The sequence below is a fragment of the Vulpes lagopus genome, chromosome 5, assembly GCF_018345385.1.
Source record: "Vulpes lagopus strain Blue_001 chromosome 5, ASM1834538v1, whole genome shotgun sequence".
Lineage (NCBI taxonomy): Eukaryota > Metazoa > Chordata > Mammalia > Carnivora > Canidae > Vulpes > Vulpes lagopus.
Genome location: NC_054828.1, coordinates 19,745,072 through 19,760,187, shown reverse-complemented (window position 1 = coordinate 19,760,187; position 15,116 = coordinate 19,745,072). Strand labels below are relative to the sequence as shown.

The window sequence follows — 15,116 nt, the reverse complement described above, 5'->3', positions numbered from 1 at the left end:
GCCCTTCTCTGAACCTGTTCTCTGGCAGTATTCTTCAGCTGGCCTGTTTTGGTGGCTCTTCACAGCCTCCACATGGCAGCCCACCTACCTGCATCTCACTCCTCCTAACCCATCTCCCACCTTGTCATCAGGACTTCTGTTTGTCTGCAGAGGGCAGATTTTACTTTAGTTACAAAGCTCTGATGGCTTAAATGTCCAGAAAGATTGGCATGTAAATTGTGGTGTATCAATTCATACAGGCATTGAAGTTATTGATGAATATTCATTGGTAAAGAAAATGTTAATGATACTCAGATAATCCTGACTTATAATGGTTCAGCTTAACAGGTTTTCAACTTTGCATTGATGAGAAAACGATAGCATTCAATATAAACAATACTTTGAATTTTGATCTTTTCCTGGGCTAGCACTGTGTAGTACGAGCCTCTCAGGGTGGTGGGCAGTGGCAGCTAGCCACAGCTCCCGGTCAACCAGGAGTCTGAACAAACGATACATTGACAAACATTTTGTACCCATACACCGTGCTGTCTCTCACTTTCAGTATAGCATTCAATAGATTATACAAGATATTCAGCACTTTATTATAAAATAGGCTTTGTGTTAGATGATTTACCCAGCTATAAGCTAATGTCAGTATTCTGAGCATGTTTAAGGCAGGCTAGGTTGAGCTATGATGTTCAAGAGGTTAGGTGTATTAAATGCATTTTTTATTTTGACTTCAGATATTTTCAACTTATGGTGGGCTTATGGGGATGTAACCCCATCATAAGTCAAGGAAAATCTGTTGCAAACAGATTTATAGGTTGATTTATAGGTTGCAAACCAAAGGAAAAGTTTTGGAAGCATATAGACTTGAGGCATGGATTATGAATTTTAGAATTTCTTCTTTTACTTTTTTTTTAAACTTTTGAACATGCATAGCTTCCATAAGGAGGAGATTGCATTGGAATCAATATGTAACAAGCACTCTGATTGGCACAGAGGTGACAATGACAAATAAGACATCCCACAATTTAGAGCCCAGTGAGACAGGCAATGTAATATGGAAAATGCATTCTTCTTTTACTTTTTTTTTAAACTTTTGAACATGCATAGCTTCTATAAGGAGGAGATTGCATTGGAATCAATATGTAACAAGCACTCTGATTGGCACAGAGGTGACAATGACAAATAAGACATCCCACAATTTAGAGCCCAGTGAGACAGGCAATGTAATATGGAAAATGCATTCACCAGTTCACTCATTCATATGATAAATATTTATGAACATTGACTGTATGTGAGTCAGAGAACCATGACAGTGATCATGAGGAAGGTATTTCCACCTCCTCATTAGCCACTCCTACACACCCTGACCTTTCATTAGGCCAATTTCTCAGTGGTCTCAGAGCTGCTTCATTGCTTTTTTTTTTTTTTTCTTCCTTTTTCACACTGAATTCTCTGCCCGGTGTTTGCTTCTCTCTCCATCTTTACCTAGTGACACCCTCTCAGTGTTTAAGGACTGACTCCATGTCAATTCTGCAGGTTTTCGTGATTACCATGCAGCTGTCCTTCCTCCCATCTAACCCTGTCCCTGTTATCTCTGAATAGTTAATTGTTCCTCAATTTCCTTCCCATACAAACCTCTTTATAACAGGCAACAAATTACGTTATTAGTTCACTGTCTCCAAAAGTTTCATGATTGCATATCCTCAATAAGAATTTTAAACACACCCCCACATAGGTATATGTAAGTATTAATTACTCATACACAGCATACTAACACATTTTGTAATCATTTAATAAAAACAATGTAACACATAAGTAAGAGATAAAAATGAGTCTAAATAGAAATTCTAATATTTTCTTTGATGCCCTTCTATATTATCTGGGACATTCTGCACACCCCACTCTGGAAAACACTACCTTGCGTTGACTCTCCTGGTGAGCAGGGAGCTCCAGAGCAAGAACCATTCCCTTGACAACCATCTCATTACCTGGTCCAGAAATATTTATTGGGTTTTATTGATTCAAATAAAAGTTCCTCCTTTGAGAATCTTAATTTTTTTAGACAATTTTGTGTTGATTAGAACCTCTAGATGAAAACAAATTGTAGGCTTCTTATGGGTAGTTGTAATGCAGCTTAAAGTAGGTAAATTAAGAATAGATAAGATTGGGTTATGTAATTATGAAGGGAAAAAAAGCTTGAGGAAATTCTGCACAGTTGAAAACGTGACAATGAGATGATTGCAATTGAGATATTTGACATGTAGGACATTTATGGCACCTCAGAGCCATAGGACGATTGTGATTGTGACTGTCAAAAGAATCTGATTTAAGAATACCTAATAGAGAGACTCCTAACTCTGGGAAATGAACAAGGGGTAGAGGAAGGGGATGTGGGCGGGGGGGATGAGGTGACTGGGTGACAGGCACTAAGGGGGGCACTTGACAGGATGAGCACTGGGTGTTATGCTATATGTTGGCAAATCGAACTCCAATAAAAAAATTATACAAAAAAAGAAAAAAAGAATACCTAATAGATGTTGTTTGCCTCCACCTCATTCTGAGTCCCTGTTGTTCCCATGCAGATGCTGGGTGGAATCCCATGGCAAGCCTACTTCCAGAGGGTCCTCTCTTCATCCTCAGCCACCTATGCTCAAGTGTTGTCTTTCCTGGCAGCTTTTGGGTGCCTGATCATGGCTCTACCAGCCATACTCATTGGGGCCATAGGAGCATCAACAGGTATATCTCTTGCAGCTTCACTAATTGACCCATGAAGCTTCACTGAAGCAATCAATTACCACAAGGTGGCTCTCCCTCCCCCACTTGCCCTCTTACCCCCACATAGTTGATTGTTTCTCATCTTATTCAGATACAAACCTTTATTATAGCATTCAAATCATTATTAAACCTCAGTGCCTCCAGTTTTTGATTGCTCTCCCCACCAGTAAAATGTATGTGAGCATACCCCTCCCATGTTAATGTACTTATCAATTATGTATATGTAATCCTGTCAGCAGTGGTTCTCAACCAAAGTGCACATTGACATCATCTGGGGGAGGAGGAGAGGTACTTTAAAAAATACGTATTTCTATTCTACCTCACAGGGATTTAATTTTAATAATCTAAGATGGAGCCAGAGATCAGTGTTTTTTAAAGCCCTTTAGTTGGTCAAATTTGACCTGAGTCGAAAGCTACTGGCTTGCAAATTTACCTGACACCTAAGGACCACTTTGAACTTGACATTCCTATTTTACATTTTTAATATTTTGTTAATAAAAAGTTTTTTTCCTTGGGGAAATAAATAAGTGTGTAGGTTATGGTAGACTTAAGGCACTAAGTCTTAGAGAATAGCTTACTCAGAATTGGTAAAAAGAGCATTATGAAATGCTTATCTCCTAGTTAGCCTCTATCTAGAACATTTTTTAAATCTCACCCTTAGCTTAATTGAATTCTTAATTATTCCTAACAGTTATGTATCTATGATATACAGCTTCTAAGAGCATTTCATGAAAATACATCAGAAAATCCAAATTCAATGGAGTCCTATCGGTATGGGGTCATTAAAACAGACTAAAGAAGTTTACCTTTCATTCCACCGTGTTTTGAAAAGATGATACAGGATGATACTCTCATGGCTATTTTGATTTTCAGTTAGTAGAACTACTTACTGGATCATGTAACTTTTATAAGAGCAGTCATGGTCCATAGTGCATACTCTCTATTCCAGTTGTTCATCCGTGTCATAAACAAACACTTAAAAAGATGACTAACAAAGGTAATTGTGTGCCTTTGAATAAAAGATAACATTTATGTCACAATCAGGAAACAAATCTGGCCATGTATATATACTTGTGCATGTGTGTAGGTGAGCTTGTGTGTGTGTGTGTGTGTGTGTGTGTGTGTGTGTGTGTGCAATAGAACAACAGACTGAAAAAAATCTTTTTTTTTTTCTTGGATCAGGTTCACATTGTTGGTTGTTATTTCTGGTACCATAACATCTCAATGAATGCTATAAAATTGGCTTCAACAAAGAATGGCTTTGAACAATTGTAGTGGAAAATGGGGGAAGAAAAAAGTGGTAGGATCCAAGGGAAATCAAATCCCTATTTGGTCCTGGAATTATGCCATCAAAGTTAAGCAAAAAAAAAAAAAGGAGCTAAAGGAGCTATACTACTGTGCATTTAAAGATGCCATTGTATTCTTCAGTACATGATAGTATAACTAAACAGTAAAGAACTAAATATTAAAAGGTAAACTTATTGTTCTATTTTTTTCACCATAATTTTTCTCTATCTTGCGTGGTGCAGAAGATATTTTTTGTACCCTTTACAATAAAACCTTAGTAGCTATTTTCTAAATAATATGCAAAAACATATTAGACAATGCAGAATTTCATTTGTTAAAAAATCAATTCAAAGATGTAATTCCTTCTATGAATTCTAGAGTTAAACAGACCAACTCATTATGAAATCTAAATAATCTTATAGCCTATTTTACTAGTGGCTCATCTCAGATTTTGTTGAAGAAGAATAATATAAATGTTATGAGTCTTAGACTGACAATGGATAAGTTTGTATAATTCAAAACACTCAGATTTTTGGCTGCATTTAAATAGTTAATGGAAAATACTGCTGACAATGTTTAATTGATCATGCAATTTCTTCAATTATGATAAAAAAGACTTAAACTTGCTGAAATAAGAAAAAATACAGATATAATTTCTAAGTTTCAAATTTTAAAACTTGAAAGCACATTTACCTATTTTATTTTTTCCAAAAATCTTTTTAAATGCTTGAAGAAACTGCATGTTACTTACTTCAGCTTTGTGGTTTTAAAGAAAACACCTTCATATATATATATATATATATATATATATATATATATATATATATATAGTATGGAAATGTGTGGTTGTATAATTTATCATCTAGTTTTTCTAAATTGGCTTCACCGTGTTATTTTTGTGAGATAAAGCAAATTGATAATACTCTGTAATGAATTTTTACTCCAATGATTAATCTATTGACTAGCTATAATTTGATGAATTCCCAAATTTGGCTGAATGTTATCATCATTCAGACCTATGCAATCAGAATCTTTGAGGATAAGAGTCTAGAACTCTGCATTGTAAAGGCATGCCTGAGAGAGCCCTATGTTCATTCAGGTTTGCCAAGAACTGATTTAATCCAATGATGATTCTTCCTTTTACTTCTTGCTTTAACAAGATTAAGCACTTGCCATTCTCTGCCATTTCTTCCTTATCCTCAAGACTGTCAAACTGATTCATTGTTTTTAATAGCCTAACTCACAGACTTAGCCAGAGATGTGCTGCAAAAGGTTGCCTGTGCATCTCTGGTACCCATGCCCTTATGCTTCCTTGAAAGGCTTTTTATCTTTTATGCTTTGAGTCCTTTTATACAGAGTCCAAAATCCTCCTGAAAATGTCAGCCTCATACCTGTACTTTCTACTCAATAAAACAAAGATTTTCCTTTATCTATCATGCCTCCCTATTTCCAATGCAAGAAAAATTTAGTTGGGAGAAAAATAATGTTGAGGGAGCCCCAAAACCAAATTCCTATACAAGAAAAGGATGGGTGAGAATAGCCCCACTATTGTCTATCCATTAATGCATGTATGGCTGAGGACTGAAACAGTAAGTGTCCTCTCATATCTCCAGCTGGTTGAAGAAATAAATACTCTATGCTTTTGTTTTATAATACTTGTTTTCTATGATTCTGTACGGTTTGATGTCACAATTGCAGAAGAGAAATAGATATTAGGTAGGTAGGTAAGTAGAAAGATAATAGATGATTGGTAGATAGATGGGCAGATAGATGATAGATGATAAATAGATTGATATAGATAGATATAGATAGATATTGGTAGATAGATGGGCAGATAGATGATAGATGATAGATAGATTAGGTAGATGATAGATAGATAGATAGATAGATAGATAGATAGATAGATAGATAATAGATAACAGGTCTTATGAATGAGGCTAAGTGTAACCAAAACCTATTAGAAGCCAGAACTGAATATAAAACGATGGACTTCCCACCTTCTCAGACCAACATACTCAGTTAGATTTCTAGACCTAATTATAGAATTCTCCTCTGATTAGACTAATTCATGCATTCTGAATTTATTTCAAGAGCTCCTGGTAAATAAGATGACCCCCAGATGGATAAAGAACCTAATGTTTCTTTGGTGGTTGTTTTATTTTTTGTTTCTATTCAACAGACTGGAACCAGACTACATACAGGCCTCTAGATCCCAAGGCCAACAAGGAAGCAGACATGATTTTACCAATTGTTCTGAAGTATCTCTGCCCTGTGTACATTTCTTTCTTTGGTCTTGGTGCAGTTTCTGCTGCTGTTATGTCATCAGCAGATTCTTCAATCTTGTCAGCTAGTTCCATGTTTGCCCGGAACATCTACCAGCTTTCATTCAGACAAAATGTAAGAACAAATTTTTTCAAACATAACATTTTTGTTGTTGTAGTGGTGGTCATCGTTGTATTTATTGTATCTGTAGTATTATGTATTTACTAATATCCTATATTAAAATCCGACCCTACTTTGATTAAGCATACAAGGTTAAATAATGCTGAATTTTATTGAAGCTCTACATGAACGTGTTTAATGCATGTTATCATTCATGTTGATATGGAAGGGAACAAATCAAAGCGAGAAACTTCAAAAGGTACAGTCATATTGCTGTAATTTACATTTCTTGTCCTTCTAATGAAAGAGTCATGAAACCTAAAATATCTTAGAAAAACTTTGAGTTACATCGAGTATGACAAGAAATGTGAAGTAGAACATGGTGAGTAAATTATTTTATGGGCATTTGTGTAGCATCTGTCCCTCTTTTCGCTTAGACTCCTAAGTCCACTTTGGTGTGAAAGTTGTTTCTCAGTGTAATGGACTTTATTGAATCAAGTAGATGCAGAACGATGCTGTTATGTCACTGAGAAGCCAGTAACCCGTATCCACTTTCTTCCTTCACCAAGGTTTTGCCTTTCTCAAGTTTTCCTAGGTGAAAACAAAATGCTCCCAGTTATTTTTACAGTGGCTGGCTTTAAAGATGCTAGGAGTCCCAGGAGACAGCAAGCCAGGGTGGGTCATGCCTCCTCATAGCCACATAGGAATTACTACTTAACATGTAAAGTATGTGACATCCTTTCTTGCATTATTATTGCCCTATGACAGCACGTAAGTTCATCTTACCTCTCCCCTGCACATTCAGGGAAAGATGTAGCTGCCAGTGCTTCCTGTACATGACACACAAAAACCCCTCCCAAAGGCCCACAAGACAGGCCACCTAGATTGCTTGCCTCCTATACCATGGTTTAGGTTGATTTTTCCCAGGTAGAACTATAGGAACCAGGGCAATTGTTCAGACCAGCTTTAAGGCACAGAAATGCATCTCATTCTTCACCTAAATAAGCCAGTGCACTGTGTGAAAAGCTGTCCCTGTGGCAATTTCTTGCAGGCATCAGACAAGGAAATCATCTGGGTTATGCGAATCACAGTGTTTGTGTTTGGAGCTTCAGCCACAGCCATGGCCTTACTAACGAAGACCGTGTATGGGCTCTGGTACCTCAGCTCAGACCTCGTTTACATCATCATCTTCCCACAGCTGCTCTGTGTGCTCTTCGTCAAGGGAACCAACACATATGGGGCCGTGGCAGGTTATGTGTCTGGCCTTTTCTTGAGAATAACCGGAGGGGAGCCGTATCTGAACCTACAGCCCTTGATCTTTTACCCTGGTTATTACTCTGATAAGAATGGCATTTATAATCAGAGATTCCCATTTAAAACCCTTGCCATGGTTACCTCGTTCTTATCCAACATTTGCATCTCCTATCTAGCCAAATACCTATTTGAAAGTGGAAAGTTGCCACCCAAATTAGATGTATTTGATGCTGTTGTCGCAAGGCACAGTAAAGAAAACATGGATAAGACAGTTCTGGTCAAAAATGAAAATATTAAATTGGATGAACTTGCACCTGTGAAGCCCCGACAGAGCCTAACTCTCAGCTCCACTTTTACCAATAAGGAGGCCTTTGTCAACATCGACTCCAGCCCAGAAGGATCGGGGACTGAAGATAACTTGTAATGACCCCATCCAAATAAAATACTGTTTTCACGAACAGAGTGCCAATAGCAGGCTAGTCCAGGAAGGATGGGTGGCAGCATATAAAAAAATATACTTTAAGAACAAACAGCATTCAGGAGGTCAAAAATCCATATAAAAGTGCAATTGCACAAATGCAAGTCAAGCTACAAGGAAGCATCTGTGAAAGCGACAGCTTGCATCGATATTTCTCATCCCCATTTGATTCTGACTTTAGTTAGTTTTGTTAAGTATTCAAAACCGAATTAAGCCCTACTCGAAGAACAGAGGGCCAAACAGAGTATTTATCTTTATTCTGAAAAAAAGAAGTAGATACAAAAGAGCAAAGGAAATCAGGTGAACTTGATCCAGACCTTGTCCACTAATATGCTAGTGGGTTTAGTTTATTGTCATTAGTGAAATCAGGAGAGGAACTGGCCATCATTCCAATGAATGGTGCAACAAATTAACCAGTGATTGTCCTGATGTGCTGATTAATCCCTTCTTTCATGTCCTTAACTAGAATGTTTGCTGAATATGCAATTCATTTCCCTTTTTGTAGTGGCACGACATATTACTCTGAGCACAGACAAAACAAACACACACATGACATATTGTGTCGTGGCATTTTCTTTAGGTACGAGGTAATAGGAAAATCGAATCCATCTTGTAGAGAAGCACTGGTTCATTTGAGTGTATCTAAGAGCTACCATATGCATTGAGACATGTACCTAGAGGGTGGAAGGCATGATTATTAGGCAACCTTAAAGCAATAAATCAAGAATGCCATCAAGCAGAAGGTGATAGGAAAACGAGTGGATTTTTACCTTCATCTGAGGTTTATATAGTTTTGTTTCATGATAAAAGAAGTAATGTTGTGGTTTCCTGTCTAAATTAGTATTGGAAGGGAAATTGAGTCATATGTAAGGTGAGGTAGCAGCACAGCACCAGTTAAGATTAATGAGGCATGAACAGCACCTCTTGATAAAACTAGAAAAACAAAACCCTCTCAATTTTGGACATTCATTAATGAAGATGATTTAGTGTCAAGACAGTAACTCTGTGGCAATTAATGCAAAGCCAATCTTAGGTACTAGACAAATCACCACTACAGAGAGTAGATACTGAATTTTAAAATGCAGAAGAAAGCAGAAAGTAAAAATATGTACTAAAGGGAAAAAGCCATCAATTTTAACATTTGGCATCCACATAACTTTCATGAGATGGTCATTAAATATTATTTTACTTCTTTTCTGGAGTTAAAAAATACGTGTGTGTATACATATATATATGTATATATATGTATATATGCGTATATATATGTATAGAACATGGATGAGGCATATATATTTGCAATGATTTGTATCCATTTTAGAATTTTAAATGTTTTCCCAGTAGTCACATTGTAGAAATAACAAGGGCTGTGTCTATAAAAACAGAGTGAATTGATAAGCTAAATTATCTGAGCATTTGATCCAATAAGGAAAGGCAACATGACTTATTTAAACTAAAGCACTTTGTCCAAAAGCACTTGTTTTGCAATTTGTAGACAAAATGAAGTTAATTCAGTGTTCAACATTAAGCATAAAAGATGTGTTCTAGAAGCTAGAATTCCTTTTTTAAAAGTTTTTTAATTGTCTATAAGCATCAAATAGTACATCTCCTTTGTTATTAAACATGAGTTAGATTCATCAGGTAATTTATTTATTTATTTTTTTATCAGTTAAGTTTTAAAATATGAATTAAGTATTTTACATGTTGAAATGTCCCATATTTTAATGCTTTATCAGAACTTGATGGAGAATATGATGTCACATTCAGAGTCTTTATAGAACATCATCCATACTTGATAATAATGAGAATAATAATAATAATAATGAGAATTCTTCTCATTCATCAATTTGCTCAGAATCTTCTCTATACCTAGTATACAATGGAGGACTTGGAAAGAAGCTGTAAGTGTGGGAGTCCCAAGATTCTAAGACATGAATGGAGAGAAGAACCCAGGGCAGAAAGCTCACAAAGACAAAGTCCAGTAATGGAAACATTTGGCATGGAAAAGTGATTAACTGTTGGGGATGCAGTTCCTGGCAGATCTGCTCCTTCAGATGTGCCATGCTTTCCAGCACACCGTCTGAATAACTGTACATACTCCGTCACTCTGAGTTCTTATTTCAACCTAGTTAGGCACCAGATTCCATAGAAAACATCACCTATATTTCAATAGAATACAACAGGGGCTTAGAGTCTCTTTGAAGATGTTACAGTTTACAATTTTACTGGGCAAAAGGTGTCCATATATGTTCAAATATGTGCAATAACTGTATTTAAGTCCAGTGAAATGGAATAAATATTAACAGTGAAAATTTCTTTCATTCCATTCATTAATATCTAATAATAGAAAGATAAAGGGAAAATTCATCTTGTCTAAGATATTAAAAACTAGATAAATAATGTGAATCAACAAATAGTGTCCTATTTTTATTTCACGTTATTTCATACCTACTTTCAAACTAGATTTATAAAAAACTAGTTTAGTATAAAATCCACTAATACATGTGCTAAATATTAGGGAGATGATTTTTTTAAAGGACAAAAAATGTCGATGATCAAAAAGAATGAAAAAATGATCACAGGGTCATTAGGCACATTATTCCATTTCCAGGGAAGGAATACTGTTGTGACACTCAGAAGACATTGCCTAATGCTCATCCCTGCTCTGATTTGACATCATGGGTAATGCTGGTGGCTTTGTATTCTTCCCGCTAGTCAGTTGATTTAATTTACAAAAATCCATTCTTGATGAAAATAAGACAATGGAAACATGTGATACCACTGGCTATATTAACCCCTGGAGGCAATACTTGGATAAAGCATTAAAATAAAACATATTTTATTTTCATGCTTCCACATTAATTATAACATGTTTCTTGAGTAATTTAAATTTTTTTCCCACACATATTTTCCAAAACATCAAGCTTGTAGCTGAACTGAAAAGTCATCAGGCTTTCAAGTGCTCGGTGTCAAAATTCAACTTTGTTGTTACAGTTAAAAATAATGAATTTTATGCGAATGTGAAATGAATGTAAGCTTGAAATAAGTGAATCTAATGTAATGGCTATTAGCATTTTTCATTTGGAAATAATGAATTGACATTGTTTTTTAAACATAAAGTGTGACTTTTTCTTCTTAGTTTCTGAGAAAATTTACTCCGGCATCACGTGTAATTTGTTGTAAGTTTGTTACTGAATGGACAGATACATATAATGGTTCTAAACATATATTTTTGTCTGTCAAAATATTATATAAACTATGCTTAAAATAAGTAGATTTGCAGCTCTAATATGTGTAAATGTTTTCAATGTAATGGTATTGTATTAAATTGTGCTGGTGCAATTCAGGAGATCATGTCTAGATTTGGCTTTTTGCGGCTGTCCCTTAAAACAAATATAAGTGGTGCTTCAAGACAACTATGCAATGGAATTGAAATAAACCATCTCATTGTTGGAATGTATACAAAAATGAAATGGAAATGTTTCACCTTGCATAAGCCTTAGACAATTTGTGATATCATATCTCAAAAAACTTGAATAATTTTCCCTGGAAAAGAAGTTTTGCCACTGCACACAAGCCTTTCTTTGAGATGAACAAATCAATAAACAGAATATCTATTCCATTAATATCAGGAAATCTGCATCTTAAAAACCAAGTAGCTGTCTGATAATTGCTGATCTAGGATACACAACCAACCACTAAGTGAAGAACTGCTTCTCATTATGTTCTAAGTATGTGCTTTATATCTCTTATCTAACTCTTTCAAAGTGTCTTTAAAAGTGTGAATATATACTTTCAGAAGAACTTTGTCTTCTTACAGCTTAATCATAAACACTTGTGCATTTGGATATATATGGAGGAAGGGCCTAGAATCAACTTAAGGCTGAATGAAGGAAAGAATAATTAGTTATGCAAAGAAATATACCAGTTTATCTGCCATTATGGACACATTTCTGAAAAGCCTATATTTTGTTTTATCACAAATCTATACTATAGGGGGAATTATTAGGAGCTAGAATAGACAATGTGTATTGGAGTCTGTGTATGTCTTTCTTCTTTTTAACCCTAGTGTTAAGAGAGTTTAACTTGATCATTAGCATTCTCCTAAGGCAGATATTCTGAGAGCAGTCCAAAGACATGATAAATGATTACTTCTTCATATTTTATACAATCACCCAAAGAAGAACCCCAAAACAGTAAAAAACAGCCATCACCTATTATTTAAATACTCTATAATCAAAAAGTATATGGCAATTTTGTTTTGGTTTTCAGTTGGAAAGCTATGTCTATCTATTTAAAATAAGTACTGCCTTATATATTAGCCAAAATGCTGTGTTGGTTTATGGAGTTTTGAACCAAGAGCAGTTAAAACCATAAATCAGATAGGACCAAAGGCTAATGATAGAGTAGTGGATATTAATGAGAGGAATAACTGAAAACAGCCCCCCACCCCAGTATAGTTGCAAAATGCAGCTGGAGTGAGCCACAGCACAAGAATGGCTCACACTCCTTGGCCTCTGGCCTGATTTTAACATAACTTGGAAGACAGTAGGTAAGAGTAGAAATGCAGAGTAAAGCATATATGGCTTCAAGTAGCTGCTCTGCCTCAGATTGATATCTCAACATTTATAATCTTAGCCAAGCCACTTGACCTCTGGAGCCTCAGACTCCCAAATGAGAATTGCATTTATCAGTTAGTTATTAGGTTGAAACTATATGATACCTAAAGGCTATGAGGTAAATGGAACACACTTAAAAAGTGTAAAGATGCAGAACTAGAAACATAGCTCTCCAACCGGGAAAATTGGACAAAACACATTTAGCTATTTAGGAAGTTATTTTGCCTATGAATCTTGTCACATTCAACACGTTTTAAGCCTGGATTCTAAATTAGGGATGAAGAAAGAATAGTCATGTTTTAAAGTACATTGAACTATAGATTATATTGGCTTTATTTGGCTTTTCAAGAACACAGAATTACAGAATTACAGAATTTTAGTGCTGTTTTGCATGCACCCAAATTGTGGTCCGTATATGAGTATGAATTTATCAAGGAGTGACTAAGTCTATGGGAAAGTTTATCTCATTATTCATGCAGAAATTTTCAGGCAATACCAGTCACCAAGATTACTTTGCTCAAAATAAGGACTGGAAAATCTATCGAAGGTTTGTAGGTTTGGGAAAGTCAATCAAAAATTTCTTTAATTTAGCCGTCTTTTGTATTTCTGCACATCCGGTTTAAAATCACATGACTCAATTTTTTTTAATGTAAGAAAAATGATAGGAGACAGAAAAAGCAAATTTTGATTTTTGAAAACCACTCAAAGCTGGCTTTCAAAGCCCATAAATGTTTCTGTTGGGGTGGGAGTGGAAATGTGCTGATGGACATCAATAGAAATTATCATGAAATTTAAAAGTATCAGGATCAAGAAAGCGTTGCAAATCATATTACACTATATAGGTTAAAATGTCCTGAGCACAGATGGCCAACGGCATAAAATATAAACTATGACTTAAGTGCAGAGAGTAATCTGGGTCAAAAGCATGTGAAACAATTGTAGCCCCAACCACATTTGTTTGTGTTCCCAGAGCGTGAATAGATACAATGGGTGTCACATGATCTATGTTCTGTTACTCAACACTGAATTGATGTTTAGCCTTCAGAAAAAATCTAACCCACATAGGCTTCTATTCCATAACAAAAAGCTTTTCATTTTATTTTAGTTTTTAAATAAAATTCCTATTAAATAACACTATGTTTAGTAAGTATTTTCCACATTTCACTTTTCAGAGAGAACTATAAAGCTCCAATAAGCCAGTTCTTACTAGAGATTTTAAAACATAATATAAAATAAAACTATCTGACTACAGCCTTATGCATATTTGGTTCAATCTTCTATTGTTTTTACACCTGTTATCTACAAAACAATTCTGAGATTATTGTTTTTAGATGGCTAAAAAAACTTAAAATTAATTTGAGTTTTTCTGAATTTTAGTTTTTACACCTGTTATCTACAAAACAATTCTGAGATCATTGTTTTTAGATGGCTAAAAAAACTTAAAATTAATTTTAGTTCACTCTACCTTCTAGTTTAAGGAAAAGTATAGAGAATTTTAAACAATAAAGCCTAAAGGGAAATAAGTTTTCAAAATTTATGTTAATGATCTATTAGGAATTCTACTTTCTTATCTTCATCCCTGATAGAACCAAGGAGTCAGGACATGTTACCTTTCTTTCCTGGTTTCATCTTGGATGAGCTAATTGACCTTTCTTGAAATCAAGTAATTTTCTGTAAATGATGCTCTTTAGAACATCTCTCTGACTTGAAATTTAACAACTACATTTAACAACTGCATCTGTCCTCCATATCACTCCAGACATACTTCATTCAGACAATTCATTATAGAACAACTCAAACTATCAAATTCTCTCATGAACTGAAATGGGAATGGCAAGAGAAAATTGTGGTGATGGACTTGTTCAGTATCTTGATAGTGGCAGTGCTTACGCAAATCTACACATCTGACACAACTGCACAAAACAATGGGAACAAGGCTTCCCTTTCTCAGTGTTCCTGTGAAAGCCCAAGCTTTCTGCAACTCCAAATACCATGAGCATTAGCTCTAAGGCCATTTTTCTAGTCAATTGATCTGACCCAAAGTATAAGAAAACTTCTCATACCAAACGACTATAGCCCATAGGAGGGCTCTGGATTATATCCAGGGATATCAAGTAGACTGGAATGTTTTCTTTCTATGTATTTACACTTCAGGAGAAATGAAGCTCAGAACTCAGAAGAATCTCTAGGTATTAAAATCCAAATTTTGAGTTTTTCTGAATTTTAGAGAGATTTTATTTAAATACCAAAAGGGTTGGAATTCGGACCCATGCCCATTATCCTTCCAAGAAGACTCAGGAGGTAAGGGAGACAGCTGAATTCTTCATTTCTATAGG

The 15,116-nt window shown here is 35.3% G+C and overlaps 1 protein-coding gene across 1 annotated transcript in view; it reads left to right on the top strand.

The window, feature by feature from the left end:
* SLC5A7 (solute carrier family 5 member 7) overlaps nt 1-11,741 on the top strand; it is a 29,456-nt gene extending 17,715 nt beyond the window's left edge. The window contains exons 7-9 of the mRNA XM_041754304.1: nt 2,571-2,724; nt 6,230-6,447; nt 7,484-11,741. Of these exons, the coding sequence (XP_041610238.1) occupies nt 2,571-2,724; nt 6,230-6,447; nt 7,484-8,110 (999 nt within the window). The 3' untranslated portion in view covers nt 8,111-11,741. The remainder of the gene's footprint in view (nt 1-2,570; nt 2,725-6,229; nt 6,448-7,483) is intronic.
* Nucleotides 11,742-15,116: the final 3,375 nt, after the last annotated feature.